Below are 24,649 nucleotides of genomic sequence, written 5' to 3'. Positions count from 1 at the left end.
ATCGTCAAAAAAAAAAAAATGAAAATGGAATTATTTCAATAAATTAACATTGGATTCAAAATCTACAAATAAATGAATGTGTGCAATATTTTTCTAAAAGCTATTCAATGTTACCCAATATAAGCATTTAAAGTAAACCTTCCACCACGGATATTCCTATAAAGGTAGATCGGTTGTTAGGTGCATCGATAGGACGTGAGGGTTGCCCTTTTAAGGGCTAATCCTCACGTCCCCGCAATCTTTTAAAAACCTTTAATTCCCTAATAAGCTAATTTTCTAAACAGGTTACTGAGGCGTGTAGTAGCTGCAGCTGATACTACACGGCGCTGCTACTCCACATCCAGTAGCCTCTTTGATCCTTTTACCAGAAATCTTCGGCACACAGCTACGAGGAGCTGCGCACCCTCGTCCGTGAAGCCTGCCGTATGCGCAGAACAGCAGGCCCGTGGCTGCACGGCCACTGCTCCGAAGCTGTTGCAGCGTGCTGAAGATTTCTGGTAGGATGATCAAAGAGGCTACTTGGGGCTTGAAGTAGCCGCGCCGTGTAGCCTCAGCTCCGGCTACTCCACGCCCCAGTAGCCTCTTTAGAAAATCTGCATATTAGGGAATTAAAAGTTATTAAAAGATTGCGGGGGACGTGAGAATTGGGCCTTGAAAGGGCTATCATCCCGTCCTATAGATGCACCTACCACCCAATCTACCTTTATAGGTAGATACGTGTCGGTAGGTTTCCTTTCAAAGGACTGTGGTCAGTCTGTGACATCCATCCAGCGCATGGTCCGTGATTCATGTGCTGACCACGGTCATGTGTCCGTGGCCAAGAGATGTAAACACGTTTCTATGTCATGGTCTCCACTACTTTTGCTACTGTGCCCGCTGGACCCTTCTCTCATATATTATATTCACCTCTTCATACGGAAATGATTTAATATAAGTGTCTGCACAACAAAATGCTGCCGAATTCTTGTTGAAATCCAGAAGACCCGATCCTCCATGTCTTTCAGTACTTGACCCCCCCCCCCCCCCACACCCCCAGTACACATGAGGACATTTATTTATGGCTAGCTTTACTTTTTTCTTGCCTCCATTTTTTCCTAATGAGGTTTTTGAGAATCCGAGAAGCCGATTATTTAGATGTTTTGCAGGGAAAGACATTGAGCGCCTTTAACAAGATTTTTCTCAATGATTTGGCCTATTTTCTAACAGAGGATTAAAAGCTGCAATTGCTTTAACATTAGAAACAAAGCTCCTGGTTCAGCGTTGTCTCTACTAAATATATGTCTTAGTTACTGATTCTTTGGTAGGTTTGTTTGCAACCTAATTACAAATGGCAAATGAAAAGTCAAAACTAATTCTGTGCTGTCATTAGATACTTATGGGGACAAGCATCCATGGATAATAATAATGTAAGTAGTAGCCAAATGTTTCATACAGGTCTCTAAGATTTTTTAAAGTCCTGGTAGGACTCGGACAAGTGATTAATGCATTTATTCCCCTATATTTTTTATCATTATTTGCCTGTACCGGAGAGAATTATGGAACTGAAAACCTTTTTTCACATGTTACCCTCTTAGAAGACTGGATAAAGAAATTGTAGAAGACTCCCTCCAAAGGAAGAGGACACTGGGGTCTTTCCATACAGTACACTGGAGCTGTCCCTACCCTAAACAAGTAGTAGACAGAAAAGTATTGGTGTTGTACAGCCAAGTTACCGTTCTACTATTTTCTATTTTTCCCCTTCGCCTGATCACCTCTATCTCTATCCATCCTAGTGACTTGTGATTAATAATCTTATTTTATTTTCTTTCCAGACGTCATGGCTTGTGGTCTAGATTACGAACGTTTATATTTGCACTAGTCGGCCTCTATATAGCTATTCCATTCCTTGTGAAGATATGTCCTGCAATACAAACTCAGCTGGTCTTTTTAAATTTAGGTAAGTGGGGTTTTTTTCTACATCTTTTTAAGAATACATGGACTCTGCTCATAGGCATACTGTATAAAGGCTTTCAATATCAGCCGTACTAGAGTATTAGGATGCATATTGTATCAAAAACACTTTAAAGCAGTGGTGGCAAACCTATTGCACTGGTGCCGGAGGTGGCACTCAGAGCCCTTTCTGTGGGCACTCAGGCCATCACCAGAGATGACTCCAGGTATCTTCCTGCAGTCCCAGACAGCCCAGGACTTGCTGTGCACAGAGCTATTTTACAGTGACAGCGCTACCTGGGACTACTGGAGGAGTGGGAAGGTGTGGACAGATCTGGATTATCATTGTTGCTCCGGCCCTGACAATTCTTCCTGTTTATGGGACCCTGGAGCAAAGCTACAATGATCATCCAAATTTCTTCTATTTTCTGCTTTATTGGTGTCCTCAGGGTGCTGGTATCAATGAAAGCTGTGACAGAGAAGGGAGTATAAATCACAAATTACATTTCTGTGTTGGCACTTTGCGATAAATAAGTGGGTCTTGGTTGTAGCTTGAGCACTCGGTCTCTAAAAGGTTCGCCATCACTGCTTTAAAGGGATTGTCCGGTGGTGGAAAAACATGGCTGTTTTCTTCGAAAGACCATGGTTTGTGCTGTTACTGTAGCTCATGTTTATAGAAAGTAATGGAGCTTAGTTGCAAACACCACACACTTGGGCACTGATGGCTGTGGAGCTGTTTTGGAAGAAGGTGGCCATGTTTTTCAAGCCTGGACCTCCCATTAAAGTAGAATGGCAAACAGATATACGCACAATATTTGGCAATTTACCAAATGCATTTCAAAGGGTGAAAAACACAGACATTTATAGCTGTCCATGAAAGTCTCTGATACATTACTGATGTGAAAAACAGATGTATGAATGAGCCCAAATGTGGTGAATCGACGTGAACCGTTCATACATAAAAGAGAATTATGTTTTACCTTTTAACAATGAGACAGATGAGCTGCACCTGCCTCTGTATCAGACATCCATACAGCTAAAGCAGAATTTCTGCATGGCTGCGGATGAGGTTCCCCTGCAGCGGACATAGGACATATTATGTGATGGAGCCGCTGACATGGACATGAACTGGCCTACGCTAGACTTTTTATCACAAGCAAATTCCATCTGTGTTTGCCTGCCCTTCTTTTGCTTTGGGTGTGTACACATATGGCAAAGTGCAGTCATCATGTGATATCCCCCTGCTAATATTTGATAGGGATGATGCCGTCTTATTTTGCCAGGAAAAGCATGTTGAAAACAATACTCCCACATCTTCATGAAACTTAAGAAGGTTCACTCTTTGTGTGGTATAGTAATGGGTCATTTCACCACCCTTTTAACCCCTATCTCTGTTTTGGCCAAATTGCCAACACAATAAAGGTTGTGTTACATTATTCTGCTTATGAATGCGTTTAACCTCATCCTGTTCATTCCTTGTTCCTTTTCAGTGAGGTTTCCATATTTTATCGATCTGAAGAGGCCTCAGGATCAAGGCTTAAATCACACATGTAATTTCTACTTGCAGCCAGAGGAGGATGTATCCATTGGTGTCTGGTAAGAAATGATTTAAGGATTATAGTGTATTAAATGTTTTACAAATTGACATTGATTTTTGTTGTGTACAGATAAGAAACAACTATTTGAGTGGATATTCTGCTTAAGATATGATGAATTATAGCAGCCTGATGCCAAGGGTATAGAAGTAGATAACAGAAAATCTCTGTGTTATGCCTGCTTTTATCAGAGCTCTCCACTGGCACAAAACATTTCGGATATGTTGGCATTGTTAACACTTGCTATCTAAGAAACTTCTTAAAATTGGACATATTCTTCTTTCTTTCTTTTTTATTTTTTATTTTTATTTTTTACATTTGTTGTTTGATTGTTCCTGTGGGAACATGCATACTTTACTTAGCCAAGTGTGCATGTAGTCCATAACCACAATATATCGTGGTTATGGAATACATGTCCATGTAGATTTTTATAGTTTCTCATTATCGTTGTTATTTTTACATCTGTAAACAACAGAGTTTTACAACGGTATTTACCCTACATGGTGAACACTGTACAAAAACACAAAAGACAGTAACAGAATTGCAGGGTTTTTCCATCCCACACAGAACATAATGTATAAAACTCAAAAGGCACATATATCTCAAAATGTTACCAGTAAAAAACGACATATCTTCCCACAGAAAATAGCCCTTACCACAGCTCTGAAGTCACCAAAAAAAAAAAGTTGTGGGTCTTGGAAAGTGGAAATGCAAAAACTGTTTTGAATTAAAAAAAACTCCAACTTACAGACAGTCTTCTCTGCCCACTGTGACCTACTTTAGTCCCAGGCTGCAATGATCAGCTGTAAGGTGTATGTAATGAAGACGCTTTATTGATAATCCTTGTTCCCATGACAGCACAACAATTTGAAAATCCAATTGTCACAGAGAAAAAAAAAAATAGTTTGGAGTGACAATTATAAAGTATACCACTTCCCACTATACCACTTCCCAACGCACGTTTCGTACTGATGCTTCGTCCTGTCGAAACGCACGTTGGGGTATATCTTTTGGCCTCCCCTCTGACCGCCTCTTTGCCTACCTTCACAATGCCTTTGGGTAAGTGTGACCTGCACTGTTGATATTTATCAATACCGGATTGTACCTCCGGTCTATTGTAGTGACTTATGTGCATTTGGATCCATCTTCCCTTAATCAGTCCTATTTTTGGACGTAGTATTTATTGGATTATTTTTTTCTGGCACATTTTGATTTTGGGGCATATGAAGGAAGGGGGGTCATAGGTACTTTGTGTCAGTCCCACTTTTCACCTGGGACACCTTGGTTCCCCTAGTGTTCATACTTTCAAGAACTTCTACTGGAAGTCGCTTATGTGTACTAATTTGGTATGTTAATAAAGTATAATTATTTTTCTTAAAGCTCTTTGTTTTGGTATTGTAAGTTTTCTATCCAGTCCAGCAAGGTTATTGCACTATATCAGTGATGGCAAACCTTTTAGACACCGGGTGCCCAAACTTCAACCAAAACCCACATATTTTTCGCAAAGTGCCAATGCGACAATTTAAGCAGTAACTTATTACTCCCTGCCCTTTCACAGGTTTAAATTGTATCGGCACCTCAGGACACCAATACAGTAGAAAGAAGGAGAAGAAGTTTGGATTATCATTGTAGCTTCCTTCTACGGTCCTGGACTGCCTGGGACTGCAAGAGGCCTTGAGTCCTGTCTGGCAAACTCTACCCAGGGGTGATGGCAAGAGTGCCCATATAGAGGGCTCTGAGTGCCACCTCTGGCACCCGTGCCATAGGTTCGCCACCACTGCACTATATACTCAGACACATACCCCAGAAATGACAATGTAGTCGTTGCTTATTTGCCACAGACTTGTAATTGTTTGTCTTTGTCCCGTTGTATATTCTTGCTGTAGGCAGAATTTAGACTCTTGTTTGCGCAGACATTGTAGGCTGTAAAATGCAATGTGACAACAAGCCAATAAACTGAGGTTACATCGTGGTGATATACTTGCCACTGAATTCTGTAGGGAGCTTAGCATGTCCGTAGGGATTTTTTGGCGTCATAGTTTGAAGAAAAAGTTATGAGCGCTTGTTATTCCAGGCACACTGTCCCTGCTGTGGTGTGGAAAGATGCTCAGGGAAAAGACCAAGCATGGTATGAAGAAGTCATGTCCACAAGCTATCCCGTCATTCTATACTTGCATGGGAATGCAGGCACTCGGTAAGCTCTTCATTAGACAACTGATAAATCGGGTTTTGTAATAATGACTACATTGGAAGACGCGGCCTGTTGCAGGAGGCACAGAGAGAGCAGATATTGGAAGCACCCTTTCCTTTTCCCTTTTTTTCCATTTCCTTATATTAATATATAAGGACATATTAAAGTGAAAGTAAAGCAATATTTCTTTATTTCAAGAACTAATAGTGCAGGCGATAATGGGAAAGTTTGTAATATACTTCATTATGTAAAGCAGCTTCTCTGTGTCTTTCTCCTGCAGTGAGCAGTGTATCTGAAATCCTGCTGAGCTCCATCACCTTTAGATAGATTAGTATGGTTATCTCTTTCCTTACCTAGAAAATTTCCCTATAGGATTCATCTCTCCATCTCTCTGCCTGTAAAAAGTTTAGTAATTTATATGCCCTGCACCTCCTGCGCCTCCTCATTGTATAAAAAAATAAACTTACATACTCACCTTCCAATGCTCCTCTTCCTTATCCTTTTCACTGGTAACAGAGCAGGCAGAGAGGCGTCCATGTGCTGTGCCCGCCAGCGCACACTATAACGTCAGCAGCAGCAGCAGCGACACTGCCCGCTAGAGCACAATATGACGTGGTAGAGACGTGTCTCTACCCGCTTTGTTAACAGTGAAGAGGAGAAGGTAGTGGAGCATCGGAAGTTGAGTATTTAAGTTTTTTTTTTTTATACATTTTTACACATTTTTGGACTTAAAAACTCTGCTTGTACACAAGTGTATACGGTAATAAACTTCTAAAATCTGCTTTGAACAATATTTTTTTTCTCTCCCTTTTTTCACCAACAGAGGAGGAGATCACAGAGTACAGCTATATAAGGTATTGTAGTTTTTTGGGTTTTTTTTTTCCTGTTCTTTTTGCTGAACAATGACATTGACATTATCTACCAAACAGATCTCGGCCAACATTGGTAATAAAGATGCTGAATAATGGACACCGTGGGTGCACCTTTCAGCAACATGAATCCGGAAGCATATTTCTGTGGGAGATGTGTGACTCACTGGGGCAGTGTACAAGTTAGGACGCTCGTCATATGGTCCGGTTTCTTTAACTGTGTCAAAGGGCCTCTTTAAGCAGAACTAGGAAGATGGCTAAGATCTCAGATAGCCTGCATATGAATAGTGATTGAGAATAGTCTGGAGAAACTGTATACATATCTGTCCAGCAGATGCTGGCGGATGGGAAAAAATGGGCAAATTGTAGGACTGTGGACTTGTTTTACGACCTGATAAAATAACAAATACATTCTTTCAATATTTAACGTACAATGTTTTTATGTAAAACAGATCTGCTTCCTGCTCCATCCATATGGTAACACAGCTAATTATTAAGGGTGCTGAATGTTGTACCCCAAACGAGAGTCTATTTACTCACCCACCCAATGGATACTTGGTTAATATTTCAAGGCTCCAAAGGGACTTAAAGGGGTTTTCTGGGCCGAAACATATGATAATCTTATACAATAAAGTGCAATACTTATTATATTATTATGCAACCTAAAGCCAACCACATTGATAAAAGCATCACACTGCAGTATTTAAAGATACCCCAGTAAAAGCAGTGTTAAACTGCTAGCTTTTTTGAAACCTTCCTATCAAGCTATCAAACACTGCGGTGCCATACCCTTGGAATGCCAGACCAAGTTCACAGTGGTCCGACGTATTCGTAATGGGGTGGTCCTTGGCGCTGCTTCTGCCCTGGACCGCGCCATAGGCCAGAGGTGACTGCCGGGCTTTGTGCAGCTGTCACCACCTCCTCGGACCGCCCCCTCATGAATACGTCGAACCGCTGTGAGCTTGGTCCGGTGTTCTGAGGGTATGGCACTGCAATGTTTGCTAGCTTTATTGGAACCTTCAGAGAAAGTTAGCAGTTTAATACTTCCAGATTTGGGGAGCTTCTAGAGCCTTTTTTTAGGGCGACAGGTCCTCTTTATAGGAAATCTACCATCAAAATCCATCACTTGCTCATAGATCCAGGCACAGTGACTGTGGCAATGCTTTTATATTTGTTATCCGTGACCTTCTTCCTTCTAAAATCAACTCTTTAAATTATGCTAATGAGCCAGAAAGGCCCACTTACCAGTGTAAGTGTCCCTGGTTTATCATGCTTGATTTTGATGGTAGATTCCCTTTAAACACTGTAGTGTATTGCTTTATCAGTCTGGTTGGCTTAATATGATCAATACATACCTGGTAGCCTTGACTTTGCTTCATGGGTGAAAGGTCATCTGGTTACGGTCGCACCATCTGATGATTTAAACAGTTGTAGAACGCACACTTGTCTTAAAGTTTTATGCTGCAGTTTGGTCATTTCTGTTTCCTTTTTTTTAACTTTGAGGTTTTGTAGAAAATAAATCTATACACATTTCAACTTCTACAATTTCTCTACAATACCTGTACTGCGTACATAGCTTGTAACCTATATTCACTACATGACAAATACACTATATCTGTCATATCAGTATAACATTACAGAAACTGTAATGTAGAATTATGTAATATACTTATGACCTTACATGTTATATATTTGTTTTGTCACTTTTTAGGTGCTCAGCTCCCTAGGCTTCCATGTTATCTCCTTTGACTACAGAGGTGAGAGACTGCATTTTTAACACTTAACCATCAAGTGTCTTGTGTTTTTTAGAGTCTGTGGTTTTTGAAGTCAGAATTAGAAAAGTATTGTCTTGTGATGTGGAAAAGAACAAAGATCTGAATCACATGCCTTTATTTCTGCTTTGAGGAGCTTATTTACAGGAGGAGGTGCTCAAAGCCACAGAATCTATTAAAAAAAACCCTGTGTTAAGTCTTTTATGTGCCCTGTAGTACACATTCGCTTGCTGAAAATAAAGTTTGGGTAAGACAGTGTGCACACAGTGAAAAATGTCAGCCAGGAAACTTGTGCATTATGTTTCTCTCCAAGTCGCTGTGTTAGACATAGTTGCTTTGCGATACTATTGTTTGGTATAAATTATATATATATATATAGTTTTTTTATTATTACTGGTTATGCATAAAATACTGGGGGGGGGGAAATGTCCATTCAGTCTATGCCAGGGAAAACGATGATATTTTAGTATTCACAATCCTTTGTTCTGAAGTGAGATAAGCCACTGGTAATGGAGATGGACACAGATGTCTAAGCAGTATTTGCCCGTTTTGCCGTTTCAGACACTTGCACCCTTAGGCCGAGTTCACATGGTATGTTTTTATTGCATTTTGGGACAACAATCTAAACAACTATGATCACATGCTGAGGTTTCATTGCACTTTCATTGTGTTTGCTAAACACAAATGAAACAAGTTTACCTCGATATGTAGTCGCGGAGGAAGAGTTTCAATTGCGGCCCAAAAGCGATCAAAACGCACCATGTGAACACCGCTGTAGCTGAATGTGTATACTAGGTGGTAAAAAATATATAGCTGTTGGCTAAACCATCAACTATGGAAGATCTATGACCAGCCTCTGAGCCGCTATAATAAAAGGGTTTTCTGATGACTCAAAATGAAAAGTCGTCATAATAGTGATAGTAAGGTCACTGCACACATGTATCCAGAATATACTAAGTGACTGTATAGGAGGCAAACCACACAGGGTCACCTTATCCATCTCTACTATGGACCTATAGGGAAACAAGAATGCAACATTAATGACCTCTCCATAGGATTACAGATAATCATTAATCAACAGAACAAAGAGATAGTGACTAAATCTAGTACCTAGCACCGCAATATCCATTCATGTACCACTGTACCTGGTACTGCAGATCAGCAAAGGTCATGCCCCTTTACTTCACTGGAGCTGAGTTGCAGTACCAGAAATTTCCACCGTTGCTGTGATGCGCTCTGTAATCTGGTGATGGGTTCTATCCCCTGCAAAGCCTTCATATATGCATGGCCTATTCTTTGGCCATCAATGTTACACCCTGGTTTATGGCTTGCACTCTTCACATGACTTCAGGTAGAGTTTTGAGGCAATGTGGAAAATGCAGTGAATTGTGATTGTTTTAATCTAAAATTCATATTTTTGCAAATGTCAGACAAAAATATTATAGAATCTTTTAAGGTAATTTGGAGCACATTGCTTTGAGGTCATTGTATTGATAGCAGTAGGTTGAGCACACAGTGAATAACCTTGAAAAGTGGCGAGAGGCTTGAGATAAGATTAGATGAGAAATAAAATGCCAGAATAAGAAATCTATCCAAATCATGTTACCATCTCTAGACTTGAAGTAAAAACCTGCATCGATTGTTGTGCTGACGAGGCATAAATGTCATTCACTACAGAGAATGTGATCCCAGCACCCAGTACCTGGACACAGGCGGCTGGACTGACGGGTCACAGCATTAGAGGACATCAGAGGACAAAAAAAAGTTCTATTTGTTTACTTGCAGCCCAGCAGACATTGCAGCTTACTGAAGCCATTGTGCTTGTTTATTGGGGGCGTGTGCTTTATAATTTGCAGTTTCCTGATAAAACTACCCCTTTTCAAGACATTATACACACTTGTAAAATTTTTGTAGTGTACATATTTTAAATAATGCTTGTTTTATTTACAGTGCATAAAAAGTCAATCATCTGTCTTTCTGCTTGTTCTGTTGCACAGGAGGTCTCCACTGCCAAAGGCCCAAAAGCTTGGTGTAGCCAAATCCGCAGCAGGGTGATAAGATGTGGTTAGAAAATCCCCCATTGGGCGGGGAGATCTTTTTCCCCTGCCTTTCCTTCTTATTTAAAAAGTTTGTGTAAATCCGTTTTTTGTCCTGTACATCACTGACAGCTAAGAGATAAAGCAATCTTAAGTGCATAATGACCTCTTTTTTAAAGACAGTCAATGGATAGTCTAATCTTCTTACAGAGCTGAATCAATGGGTGCATACTGTAGGTATGGAGACAGTTAATTATTAGTCTCCTGATCTCTCTGAAGTTGACAGATCTCCAGTTTTCTTATACACTGCTCACTAGAGGAGAAAGAAGCAGAACCAAGGCACAGAGGAGCAGATTTACTTTCCCATGAACTAAAGTTAGGCTCTACCCCTCGTTTTCATAATCTGTGGGGGTCTCAGAACTATCCACGGGAAAGGGCCAAACTTTAGTTAGTGGGAAAACCCTTTTAATTACATATATTACAAAGTTTACTATTATCACCTGCTCTATTCATTTATGAAATAAATATAAATTGCTTCAAATGTTTAGTTACTTTTTAAATGTAATCTTATGTACGTACTTAAAACAATAAAAACAGATTAGATGGAGCAGCTTTTCTGCCATCAGTCACTCTGATATAATATCTATCGGGACTGCTGCTAGGAAATCTTTCAGGGAGATCTATCCTTCAGCCTTGCTGTCGGATTATTTTATTTTATTAGAAAATAAAATTGTTTTCTTTGGGACATTTGCAATTGATATATAAAGGGAATATACCCTCCTCAGGGCCGGCGCCAGCACTGGGCATACCTGGGCAAGTGGGGGGTGATGGGGGGCTGTATCTAATGAATCCATAGGGGATGAGGGGGGCTTTATATAAAATAGCCTTGAGGGGGCTATTTGGTATGATAAACTAGGGAATATTTTTGGGAATAGGAGACTCTTTTAGTTTCTGAATTTTTAATGCTGCCATGTAAGATAACTGAGGCTCTGTCGCCCTGGGACGTAGTAAAACCTGGAGCCAATCATGACCCTGCTATATATGTACCCTGCTGTATACAGTACTATATATGTAATGATTTAGTAACATGGAAGTAGAGCAGGAGAATCTGGGAGAATACTCACAGGCCATTAATACACAGAGCTGTGTTTGTAAGCAGAGAGCTGGCGTGGGCGCACATTAGCATCATAATAACAAGCCTTACTGGAAGTATCAAGGGAGCTATTAATCCAGCAATGCCGCTCGGCGCACATTCCCTATTATCACTGCTCGCAACATGTCCCTGATGTTTAGACTGCATTTCCAGGGAGACTATATTTATCAAGTGCTGAAACGGCAAAGCACATTACTCAGCTGTTTTTCTTGCCTTTGCTGTAGGTTTGGATTTGGTTCTTTCCATAGGTGTTTATGTAGCCCTCACAAGTGTGCCTGACCTTTTTGTGTATATCCTTACTATTAATAATGATTGGTCCAAATATTTCAACAAAAGTACACATTTTTGGTTGGATTTGTTCTTACAACAGTAGTTAAAGAGGACCTGTCACCCAAATGTTTGGCACTAGGATCTGCCTACTAAAGTAAGCAGCTCCTAGTGCTTGAACAAACGCCACAGTGTTAGAAGGATAGCGTTACCGGAAACCTCTGCGGCGGGGTACAATGTAATCATCGGACTGCTCGCAAAGTTGATATGTCTTGTATTTAATTATAAAATGGCAGGTAATTTGGCAAAAAAATTTGCCAATTTCACCCAAATAAGTTACTAATATTTAAATGTTCTTTTGTTTTATTTGATGCTATATTTTTTTTTTTTTCAAGTAAAGGTCAGAATCCATTGTTTTAGGGACCTTTTTATTTCTGTGAGGGCTTTGAAAGTCCTAATAACAAAATGTGAATCATGCACTGCCATTTCACCACCTAATAAAAACTCCACTCCCAGTCAGAGGAGGAGCTAAGCGGTTCCTGAAGTATATTAGAAAGTTACTATTATCACCTGCTCTATTGCTTTCTGTAATAATACAATTTGATGGCGGGTCTACATACACAAACTTCTTACATTTCTGTTTATTTTAGGTTGGGGTGACTCAGTTGGCTCTCCGTCAGAGACTGGGATGACCTATGACGCTCTCCATGTTTTTGATTGGATAAAGGCCAGAAGCGGAGACAACCCAGTATACATCTGGGGACACTCTTTAGGCACAGGGTAAACCAAAAACACATTTGTCTTGGGCCTTGGTCAAGCATGTTCATGCCATAGCATGTTGTCTGCTGGGATTGTCGTGCAAATTTCCTTTTGTTTAAAATAAGAGGCCCACATTGAGGTTACGGATACAGAGTGTGTGCGGCCTACATCTGGAAATACAGGCCATGCTGCTGTATCCTGGAAGGAAGCATGGATGTTTAATGAAATGCATAAGAATCGCACACTAAAATTCTGCACTATTGAAAAGTCATATATAAATCAATCTAAAAATGTTTTGTGTCTAACCGAAGCGTCCAATACTCACTGTAATTTCTGATTTTAGGGTTGCTACAAATTTAGTGAGGAGGCTATGCGAAAGAGGTATGTGAATATGAGAATTATGACTGAAAACTAAAGGACATCTACCACCAGGACGAAGGATTCTAAGCCAAGCACTTACGTGCCTGTGTGTGCCCCCTCTGGTGGGATCTGCTTTTTCCTTAAGCTTCTTATGCCCTGGTTTTTAAGAAATAAAGGTTTTAAAAAATATGCAAATTAGCCTTGCTCCAGGCACCATGGAGCTAAAATATGATGAGAACCTGGCAGAGGGGACACACACCAGTATGTAAGTGTGCTTGGTTTACAATCTTTCATCCTGGTGGTAGGCTTAGTATTCTGGTATAGAGAAATCTGGGGAGCAGCATCCAGTTTCAGGGACTTTGCTTGTGACTCACAGGGTGATATAGAAACCTCTTTTTAGTGAGACTACATACATGTCCTATGTTGCACATCTAATAACCCCCTGCATTTAATAGTCCATTTTCTGAAGGTTTTTTTATCTTTGTAACTACCAGTCGAACCAAAGCAAAACCCAAGATATAAATCGCAAAGCAGTTGATGCAAAATTGTCGGAGGGCAATTGTTGAAGCTTATTTTTATTTCCTTTTCATTTGTACTTGCATATATAAATGTGTACGTATATAAACTTGTATTCTCTCTTTACAGAAACTCCCCCTGATGCTCTAATATTAGAGTCCCCATTTACTAATATCCGCGAAGAGGCAAAGAGTCACCCATTCTCAGTGGTAACTATTGAGCAGTATTTTTGTTATAGGATTCTGTTATGAGTTTGTAGGTTGTTTTGACTTCACATCTATTGTTACACAGAAGGCCCATTGTCTATTGTATTTCGCTCTATATAGAAGTAAAACATAAGTAGAGCGCAGCGTGTCCTAAACAACCTTCAGTGCAGCAACTAACAGGCTCTGGTCATAAAGGAAGTTTGTTGCAGAAGATTTATTGTCCCTGTATCTACATTAGGAGAGTTCTATACTCTGTATACAGAAGGGCATTAACAGAGAAGTTGATTAAGAAAGTCAAAAATTGCCTTATACACCATGTTTGGAGTGTGGTGTAGGCTCCCATTGCATCGGGACTGCATGTAATTAGTCTTCAGTGCCATATAGATCAATATTTTCTATGGATGGAAGGTATTAATACGATTTATCTTCTAGGCTAACAGGGGTTGTAGTCATTCAGCTTCCTGGCTTGAAGTAGAAAAGTAAAAGGAAACTTAAGCGACCTAGTTAGTGTAGGAAAGCCCATAATATCAACCTGGGATAAAATTTCCTGTGTCCAGGACATTAGTGGTTGAGAATAAAGAAGACTTTCTGGGTGTTAGTGCATTTAGGACACTTGTCTTCACTGATGAAGTCGTACTTCCTTACCCATGTAGCACATATCATAGCCTGACATACTATGGGGGGCAAATGGGTTCATATTAATTCATGATTTACATGTTCCTTTTTTGCTGCTATTCAGATTTATAGGTATTTTCCTGGTTTTGACTGGTTCTTCCTGGACCCCATTACAGCGAGTGGCATAAAGTTTGCAAATGATGACAAGTAAGTGACTTTATGCTGGAAATATCTGACATTTGTGTAGTGTGCATTTGGTATGTTGCTATTTTAAGTTAAATATACAAAACCCATGCACATACAATATTTTCAGTATTATTTTAGTCTTTATTCAGAAATTTGTATAAAGGTTTCCGATGATTTTTCAGGAATTACATCTTACTGTTTAGAAGTGTCTACATTAACCTCCTCCTATTCCCTGTTTATATTATTCAAAGGGGTCATGGAAGCCAGAAATGTAATTATTACAATTCCGTGTAGCTATCCCTGTAAGGCTGTGTCACCTGTGCATAGTGGAGACTGTCACGTCACAGGTTTTATTAATTCCAGAATAGGGCAGCTGTTTTGGATAGTATAATGCTGAAATGGAAACCCAATAGACCAAATTATAGTCAGTGGCAACATATCCTTGATCTCTTCCACTGAGAAGTGGATCAGAAATTATAAGCAATAATGCAGATGTAAGGAGAGGAAATTCCAAAATACGAACCTTAAATAAAAACAGAACTGTGATTTGTCTTCTTCATTTTTCTTCAGTGAATTTCTTCTATCTGCAGCTGTATAGCTGATGTATATTCCAACATATGGTCAGTTCATGATCACAGTAGACCCCTAGTAGGTTGCAGCTCTGCTGCTCGTAGTAGCGCCGTTTTATCTTGTGTTACACACAATCACAATTCTACAAATAAAACTTGTCTTTTGTTATAGTGTGAAGTACATTTCATGCCCGTTGCTCATTCTCCATGCAGAGGATGACCCGGTGATCCCTTTCCATCTAGGAAGAAAGGTATTTATTTCATCTGCAGGTCACCGCCTGTGTGTTATCTGTTCCATTCTAAAAAAAAAGTGGTAATGCCAGGAAAACTTAGCAAAAAATGTTGAGAAGTGAGAAGAATACAGGGTGGATAACTAGTCAGGATTGTGTGATGCTTGGCAGAGCAACATCAGCACAGAGACCTCAATACACGATTACACTTGTACTCAATATGTAACACTAGAAATACACTGAAAAGGAAAGATCCTTCAGAGAATATTCACTGGTCAATTCTTGATGTCACCACCTTAAACTACTAAAATATAGCAAGTTGAGTGTCTAGCATGTTTGTCTTTTTGTATTATCCATCTTAAGTATAATCATTATAATCATATCTTACTAGTCTCCAGATGAACCAAAGAAGGCAGGAGCAAACGTGTAGAGATAGAGATGCGTCTCATTAAGAGTAGGAGGAGACCTGTTAGGCTAAAGCTTAGGTAGTAGCACATCTGAGTGAATAGCCTCATGTTTCAAGTTAGGCAGCGGGTGATCCGGCAACTCTTGTATATCAGTTCTTGTTTAAGATACTAGAAGACTAGTCCTTCATATAAAAATATAATGCAAGGATGCCCTGTCTGCCGGTCATACATCATTGCTAGAACTGTATTAACTATTACAGTTCCGGCTTCACTGTTCAGGACAAACGGTCTTATATAATAATAATATAATGCAGGGGCTCCCGTCCATTACACTATGTGTAGTCCGTGGGACTGGGCAGGAGAATATTAGTCCTCATTATTACTGGCAGCAAAAACTCCAGGACCTTGAGTTACGTCACAAGCATGTGACTGATTTCATGCTTCAGGACCTCTAATTACAAACGTGCTGCAGTCTGGATGGGAGTCTCCCCAATGGTATGTAGCAGTGCTAGTTGTGCTCGAATGCTGCAGAGCTGTTTATGTGTGGAAGTTCGAATGCACAAATAAAGCCAGAGCTCAAGCTCCCCATCAATTCTAATGACTGAATCAGTTTCTGCACACACAGAACAGTGTATATACAGTGAAAGCTTTTTGCACAGGAAAGTGGTGGCCTGCTGATAGTGGGAAGCTTCTATAGAGTATAATGGCAAAATTTTTTTAAAATCGGACATTGAATAAAGAACCAGTCTTTTAGGAAGGGGTTGTCTCAGAGAGGTGGTCTTCTGGAGAGGTTTCGGTGAGTGTGAAATATATACATATACATGTACACATACTGTGATGTTGCCATGTGTTTATCTTTTTATTCCAGTGTAGGTATTTTATGGTGTAGGTGGACATTTTTGTAAATTCCTGTATGATGCAGAGCTCGAGTGCTCTATGTCTTCCCTGCCTTGCTCTGCACTAGATCTCTGTACAAACAGTAACACTGATTCTGTGTTGTGATTGACTCAGTTGTTTGCGCACATTCATGTGCATGCCCTCAGTGCTCTGGCCTCACTGCCCTTAGCTGATGTCACAACCAGGAAGTCCCGCCCACTTCAGGAGAGGATATTACAGATGGCCTCATATCTCTATTAACCCCATATCTCACTATAAGAAAGAGCCAGTTGCATGACATAGGTATCATTGGAATAGTTGTGAAAGGCTTTCTCCACCATTGCTGAAACTATTTTTTGTAAATTAATTTTACAATTTCACAAAAGCACCTAGTCCTTTTATTTCCTGCTCTGTTTAATAAGTTTGTAATTCGCGATGTATTATCCTTTCAGCTTTACAACATTGCCGCCCCAGCGCGAAGTTTACGGGACTATAAGGTACAGTTTGTCCCTTTCCATAAAGATCTGGGATATAGACACAAGTACATCTACAGGAGTCCAGAGCTAAAACAGATACTAAGGTAAGTGTCTTGTTCACCAACACGGAACTGAAACTGGAAAAAAAACATTCAAAATTTATAATTTTTTTATAGTTTTGGTTGTGAATGTTGAGAAGTTAAATGATAGCCGGAGCTAATATCAGAGACAAACCCATGGTTTGGATACAGTAATGAGCTGGCTGCAGTACATAATGTTCTCTTTGTACGAGGCCCAGATGGGACTCGCTTAGTAGTTCATCATATACAGGCAAGTTCAGGCCATGGTTGTTTGTTACTGCTGTCATAAGGAAGGAAATGACATCCTCTCTTTGCAGATGTGTTGTTCAGGATAATTCTGTGACCCAGTTATATAAAATGAATATTGATGTAGTGATGGTTTTTTTCAAGGCCCAACTAATCCTCCCAGAGAAGAAGCTTACAGCCTTGCTCCTCCTTGGGCTGGGGATGTCTTTGGCCCTTTTTACATAAGTGTTGCGGAGTCTGGTCAATGAAAAACTAACATCTTCCTTTAGAGTTCAGTCAGTTTTCCATTGGGGCTCGTTCTATGTCTCAATTTTTCATGTGTTTTTAATCAGTTTTTACTGCCTTTTTCATGTGTATAAATAAAACATGCAACATGTATGAAAAACATTGATGACTGGGGTCTATCCTTAGCAATTGAACAGTAAAAGACACATTGCCCTTGCATGTATCTCAGAGTGCAATGCATTTTTGAAGTGCCCCCATAGACTTTTGTACAGGGTGTTTAGAAAAAATAAAAACCACACAAATAGAAAAATATTCATACTCTGCCCCGTTATATGTAAGGTTCTGCACGTCAAAAGTCGTGCAAGAAAACCGGTTGTGTAAAGGGGCTGCACTCTTTATTCAGGGTGTATGAGTTCTTCACACATCTGATGCTGTCTTCTCAGGAGTTCAGGTCTCATGTCCAAATGAGTGATTGAACTATGTGAGTGGCGGAAATAGCTGAGCACATCCCTCTGCTGTATCCACCACTCCCATCTTTAGGATCAGTGACTTATGAAATACTGTACCTATAAATGGCGTCACCTTTCTTTAGTTTGTTACTATGACACCATAACCACTTTCTCTGTTCTCTGCAGAGATTTCCTCGGGGGCACGGAGCAGCAATAGAACCACTGAAGAAGATGTGTGTGATTTGGGGACCAGCAGTATGACAATCCCTGTGTGAGGTTGACACTTAATGTGTCACTGCTTGTCTATGCTTCCATATGGGATATAGTCCATTCCAGAGGATTTTGGGGTACAACTACTGGACAAGCGTGTGACTTTTTATTTTTCTCGTTGTAATTATTAATATTTTTTGCCTGCAATTGTCAGACTGTGATGGGACTTGCATTGTATGTTTCACGTAACAATATCGCAGAATACAACAGCGGGATTTCTGCAAGAGCCCCTAGGAGAGGATGGATCATCTGTTACCTGAAAACATGGCACTGAACCTGTCCTGTGACGATGAAATGACAAGATTGTTGCCCTGTATCTGTTAATAAGAGAGCTGCTGTATTTGTTATCTGGAGAAGCTATACCCATAGGCACTATCAATGCAATAACTTAGAGGTTGTGCATGCTACTGTGATTCCTACTGCTCAGATTTCCTATAACCAATACTTCCTCTCTGATAGCTCATAGGTGTCTGGTTCTGTTTGGAGGTGAATGGTTATTAGTTATTCCTTTCCTTATGATTTTAGACTGTCTGCAGTTTGCACTGATTCCGAACACCCAGACTGATAATATTGTAATTGTCTCTATGCTTTCACATAACCCGTTGGATAGTTGCTAAGCCTAAAATCTTACAACAGCCACTTGACTGGTTCATTACTTATATTCCCATAATATTACTTTATAGATCTACAAGATAACACTCCGCTTAGATTTCCCTTCTAACCTATACAGCTTATGGAGCCCTGTTCTGGGAGCAATATCTGGGGAACCTCAGATGGCCAAACGTAGAGGTAAAGAGGCGAGGATTACTAGTTCACAGGCTTAATAAAACACATTACATGCTACAGCTGGTCTGTCTAACATGTCAATGTTACACTCCAAGCTATACGACCCTTTATGGGGTGCACTTGTATCCATAAGTCAGGACCTCCAGTTTATTTCATTAAGTACTGTCCATATAGGCCAATCTTAGATCCCATCTTCTACAATATGTTGGCAGTTTAAGGGCACCTGCACATGGGACACATATACAAAAGATTTCTGAATTGTTTACGGAAAATCGTCTGCCTAATACAGCATCTCTGTAATCAAAGACATAACTAAAATACTGTGCAATATGTTTCCACAAAGCAATTAATACAAGAGGAAGATTATACAAAGTGCAGCAGGTTCTGGACAAGTCTGTTCTGAATCCATGTGTTTTACTTATGGATCACTATGGATTTCTGTCCAGGTTTAGGACTTTCCTCACCCATGTACATTACCCTAAGTGGTTTTCTGTAAGGTTTCCTAAAATGACAAAGTCCTTTGCCTATGAGATATGTGTGTATATTCTTTTTATGGCTTACTTGAAATGCTTGCTGCGCGCCATTGGAACAAAAATCTAGATTTTTAAGCTTTATTTTATTATTTGGTCTTTTAAGTTGACAAAACTGAACAAGAAACTTAATATTTTATTGTAAATCTGTAGAATGGACTTTAAAAAAAAAAACATGCACTCTGTATCATTTCTTAAGTATCAATCTGTTTTTTCTGTTATGTGTTTTGCTAATATTATCCGCATTTTAAATGTTAAAAAAAAAACGATTGACAACTTCCAGCGTCTTGTATAAGCAAGATTTGTGACGTGTACAATGGGTGGAGTAGTCCCAGAGCCTGAATGGGAAAACAGTTGTAATACCACAAAGGTAAGTTGGTTTTGTTTTGTTTTCAAATTCTGTTAATTTCTTTACATTCAGGGTGAGCAAAGTTTATACAAGTCACTTACACCTGTTTTTCATAAAATCTGTGAAAGGCAGGAGACAGTGGCGTAACTAGGAGAGACAGGGCCCCCTAGCAGGCTACTGCCTGGGGCCCCCTTCCCACTTACAAAATATACATATTAGTATACACATGCGAGTTACAATCACATATAAATACACTCATGTGCACACACACATACATACAGTGCCATATGCAACATACTCACATACAGTGTATACAGACACCTTATACACATCACAGATACTGCATATATGCATCACAGTATATGTTATATACATATTATGCTGGACAATGTGCAGTACAATATAGATATAATGGTGCACATCATCCATTCTTTATTGTGTCAGGTCGGATGATGGGGCCCCCCCAACACTGTGGGCCCCATAGAAGCCGCTATGGCTGCTACCACTGTAGTTACGCCCCTGGCGGGAAACAACAATACCAAAGAGGGAAGACAGCAACCTCCAATACCAGATTAAACAGTCTTATAAAGTTGATGCCTGCAACCTATGATAATGGCCCTCAGATCCACCATCGCCAAAAAAAAATTGGAAACCCACAGCATCCTAATAAAGTAAAGAACTTGTCTTTCATTCACCAAAGCATAGCATCTGCAACATTTCAATTCTCTCTTTCAAATCTAGTGATCCATAGTAGAAATAAGTTATATGACAAAAATCTTCAGGGGGGAGATTTGGCGTGTAGACAGTCAAGTACACCAGTACTCCAAATCCAGTACTCAAAACGCATGAGCCTCTGCTTTTGTTGACAAGGCTATGGTAACTCCGGGATGTCACATGACCATGCTGCTAAACTCCATTGTTCCAATCATTATCATTACATCAGACTGCGGCACTGATGATTCTGCTGCCAAGCTCCAATGTTCCAATCGATATCCCTGCACTGTAGCACATGTAAGTTGATACTGACAGGATATATATTGGTCATTTTAATGAGAAAACAAAGTTCTCAGAGATATATATATATATCTATAGATATATATATTTTATATTCCTTTCAACTGTACTAAATATGTAAGTAAATGTGTAACTAAGAACATTGTTTACTCCCACATATCAAACCTTACCAACATGTCAAAAAATAACTAAGTTCTATGTAAATGAAAGGGTTTAAGGTCTTTGTGCTCTCTTTATTCTCTCGAGTATAAGGCTTGGGAGGTTTATATGCAGCAGCTGAAATAAGTATTAACAATACATCACAATTTAGCAAATTAATATTTTTCAAAGGTCTTACTGACATGGACTATAATCTACAGTTGTCGGTAGCTACCCATCCAATCCACATTGGCTAAAAAGGCCATGGAAGGTCATGACAACAGTTGAAAATCTACCAGTAATTTGGAAGCAATCCTGTCACTTGGTGAAACACAAAATCGGCTGGGTTCAACCTTTGGCCTTGGTGCCACACTTGAAAAATCTCATGATGGGTAAAACCACTGACCCATTTCAAGAATTTTGATACTTTGTTGCAAAACAAACTGCGTTCCAAAGTTATAACTAAATATCGAGACACATCAGATTCTAAAAATTGAGTCTGGTCATTAAGCTGAGTCTGTGATAAGGGATTAAGGATTTGAAGTATTTGTGTGTAAGAATGATCCAAAATCACCCCTGTGCAATGCATGAGACTAGTTTCTCCATGTCATCACGTGTGTGTTCAGTACTTTTTCTCATGTCATTTCTCATTATCTTGGATGGGTGTCAACAGCATCTTTAGAAATATTTTTACTTTAATACTTATTACCACAACAGCAGATGAAATGATGGTACAGAGTTGAAGACAAAGTTATGGAGAACATTAACATTGTAACCATTCCTACCCTTTATTTTCTTTATTTTTAAACTTTATTTACAATTATGAGGTTATAAGGTTACAGAAAATACAGTGACGGCACAACTAAACATAACATGGCAAAGAAAACCATAGTCGGGTATACACTACATATTATACAATAGGGGAAGGTTGGCCGGGTCTTCCTAGAGCTCCTATTGTAAAGCGGCGTGTCAGGGGAGTCACACCAAGACCCATATCCAAGAAGCATTGTACTTGCTGGAAAGTAGACAAGGATTTGCTCATACAATGCAGGAAACCGGTCCAATATGCGCGGTGGAATTTATAAATCTGGATCAGTATGTTATAAATGGGTCAAAATACTAGTTGCGTGATTCCGGATTGGATACCCGTTCCTCCAAAAGAGCTGCCATTAATTCTCTCTACCGAGCTTTTACCTAGAGGAAAATCAACTATTAGGGGGAAAAAAATAGCAATACTCACCTTCGCCCCCCTTCATCTGTTCTCCGCTAATCTTGACACCTAGAAAAGAAACTTATAATTAGCAGCACGGAGTGCCAGGACAAAATGTCCAGCGCTTGAGGCTTCTAATTATGCACACCCCCGAGGGAGGGTATGTCATACACGAGGCATGAATTCAAGCCCCTCCCGTGACAACGCCTCCCTCTCCCAGCATGAGATAGGGAGTTGCAGGGTTGTGCATAATTAGCAGCCTGGAGCAACAGACAACTTGTCCATGCACTCCGTGCTGCTAATTATAATTTTCTTTTCTAGGTGATCCCAGTGTGTCAAGACTAGTGGTGAACAGCACCGGGATCAAAATGAAGCGGAGTTGAGTATTTCTAGGGGTTTTTTTTTCCCCTGAAGGTTGATTTCCTTTAAAGGAAACCTACCACTTGTAGTGGCAGGTTTCCGATGGCAATACCGAGCACCAGCTCAGGGTGAGCGGGTGCCGGAGCCTATTTTAGTTAGTGTTTTAAACCGCGGTATCGCGGTTTAAAACACTTTTTAAACTTTATAGCCGGCGCAGGCAGGTACGCGCTCGGCGCTTACCGTGCGCGCGGGTACATAGGAAGTGAATGAGAGCCGCGCTGCCTGCGCCGGCTATAAAGTTTAAAAAGTGTTTTATACCGCGGTTTAAAACACTAACTAAAATAGGCTCCGGCACCAGCTCACCCTGAGCTGGTGCTCGGTATTGCCATCGGAAACCTGCCACTTCAAGTGGTAGGTTTCCTTTAAGACACCATGCATGGATTAGATAAATTCAAGTTTACTTAAAAGGAGTCCGTCTTCATTTTTTACTTCACAAAACAGAAATAGTGACTGAAATAATGTTTTGATCCCTGATTGATTTTCTAAGTTTGCCCACTAACAAAGACATGAAACACCTATCGTTTTAAGGATAGGTTAATTTTAAAACTGAAAGAATATCAAAAATGAAATCCAGAAGATCACAATGTATAAATTTATTTGCATTTTGCAGTGAAAAATTTGATCCCTTGGCAAACAAGTTATACAACATGTACTGATGGTAGACTGTCCTCAGTGACAGGCTTGTTAGCTTAGGGTAGGGGGTCTGAGCACTTGTTTTCTTATTCTTCAGAATGTTTGTTATCCTGAGAAAATAATTTTATAAAAATATGTAAATCGGTCTTCTGGCTCAGACCCTCATAAGTTATGCATGCCACCACTATCTGTATTCACTACCCAGCCACAACAAATTTTTAATGTCCTGGCAGAGGGAAGGAGGTTGTACATGTCTCCATCCATTCTCCCTTTAATGCGGTGAAGTAGTCATGTGTCCTTAGCAGAGAAATACCCACAAAACATAATGGGGCAGATTTATAAAGTGTCCTAAGGTTAGATGGTACTAGACAGCCTTATTCTGCACCAGATTCATATAAGTGTCTGCTGCTGGGTGATAAATTTGGTGCAGTATAAGACTGTCTAGTCGTACTCTGCACTTCCTATTAGTTGGCTTACGATATGCCAGAAAATTAGGACAAAATTCTGATATATGTTTCCCAATATATTTGAGAGCATTTCAAGTTTCTAAAGTTCATGACAACTCTGCAAATGATGATGACCATAGCACATGACCAGGAGGGAGGAGGGGCGAGCGCTGCTCACTCCTCCCCTCTCCATAGAAAGAGGTGTGCACACAACACTGTGACCAGGTGCCATAGACCTCAATGGGGGCCATGATCTGGCCGCAAATTGTGAGGATCACAGTACCCATTAAAGTCATGTGAATAAGCCCTTCTAAGTGCCTGGAAATAGTTTATTGTAATGAATGGGCTACTTGTGGAAGATTCTCACACAATGGTCCATCCTGACCTACAATGTGTGCAAGTGGCCTAGAAGGTGGTAATACGTCCAAATGTTTATCCTGCTCCTCTCAATCTAATGATACATCTCCTCCCTAATCCCAAATATCCATGTCAGTGGCGTAACTTGAAGCTGATGTGTCCCAGAGTAAAGGCTGTGCCAGGCCCCCGACTATAATGTATAGTTATAGTACTAGTCTATTCATAAGGGAAAGGGACACCTTATGGGCCCCGTAAGCCTCTTGGGTCCGTTTGCGACTGCACCTCCTGCACACCTTCAAGTCACCCCCCTGATCCATGTGTATTGTAGTGGTACATTGCAGGCACCGATCTTTCACCTAAAAGGTACACTACCCAAAAGCAGCCACTGTTTTATAATTGTTTTGTTGGTGGTAGCCCCCATGTCCTCCATCCTCTTCTTCCTGTGGCCCCATGTCCTCCATCCTGCTCCTACACTGGCCCCTCT

The 24,649-nt window shown here is 40.2% G+C and overlaps 1 protein-coding gene across 2 annotated transcripts in view; it reads left to right on the top strand.

Moving 5' to 3' along the window:
- The window catches only part of ABHD12 (abhydrolase domain containing 12, lysophospholipase), a 47,193-nt gene extending 27,403 nt beyond the window's left edge, over positions 1-19,790 (top strand). For both annotated transcript variants that reach the window (XM_072140694.1, XM_072140693.1), the window contains exons 2-13: positions 1,812-1,936; positions 3,420-3,525; positions 5,599-5,718; positions 6,539-6,569; positions 8,296-8,341; positions 12,463-12,592; positions 12,915-12,952; positions 13,577-13,656; positions 14,393-14,475; positions 15,196-15,274; positions 16,989-17,116; positions 18,199-19,790. In XM_072140694.1, coding sequence (XP_071996795.1) covers positions 1,812-1,936; positions 3,420-3,525; positions 5,599-5,718; positions 6,539-6,569; positions 8,296-8,341; positions 12,463-12,592; positions 12,915-12,952; positions 13,577-13,656; positions 14,393-14,475; positions 15,196-15,274; positions 16,989-17,116; positions 18,199-18,229 — 997 coding nt within the window. In that variant the 3' untranslated portion in view covers positions 18,230-19,790. The remainder of the gene's footprint in view (positions 1-1,811; positions 1,937-3,419; positions 3,526-5,598; positions 5,719-6,538; positions 6,570-8,295; positions 8,342-12,462; positions 12,593-12,914; positions 12,953-13,576; positions 13,657-14,392; positions 14,476-15,195; positions 15,275-16,988; positions 17,117-18,198) is intronic.
- The last annotated feature ends 4,859 nt before the right edge of the window (positions 19,791-24,649 follow it).

The sequence above is a fragment of the Engystomops pustulosus genome, chromosome 3 (genome assembly GCF_040894005.1).
Source record: "Engystomops pustulosus chromosome 3, aEngPut4.maternal, whole genome shotgun sequence".
In the NCBI taxonomy this organism is placed as follows: domain Eukaryota; kingdom Metazoa; phylum Chordata; class Amphibia; order Anura; family Leptodactylidae; genus Engystomops; species Engystomops pustulosus.
The sequence above is the reverse complement of the archived record's forward strand: the minus strand, read 5'-3'. Positions and strand labels throughout refer to the sequence as shown.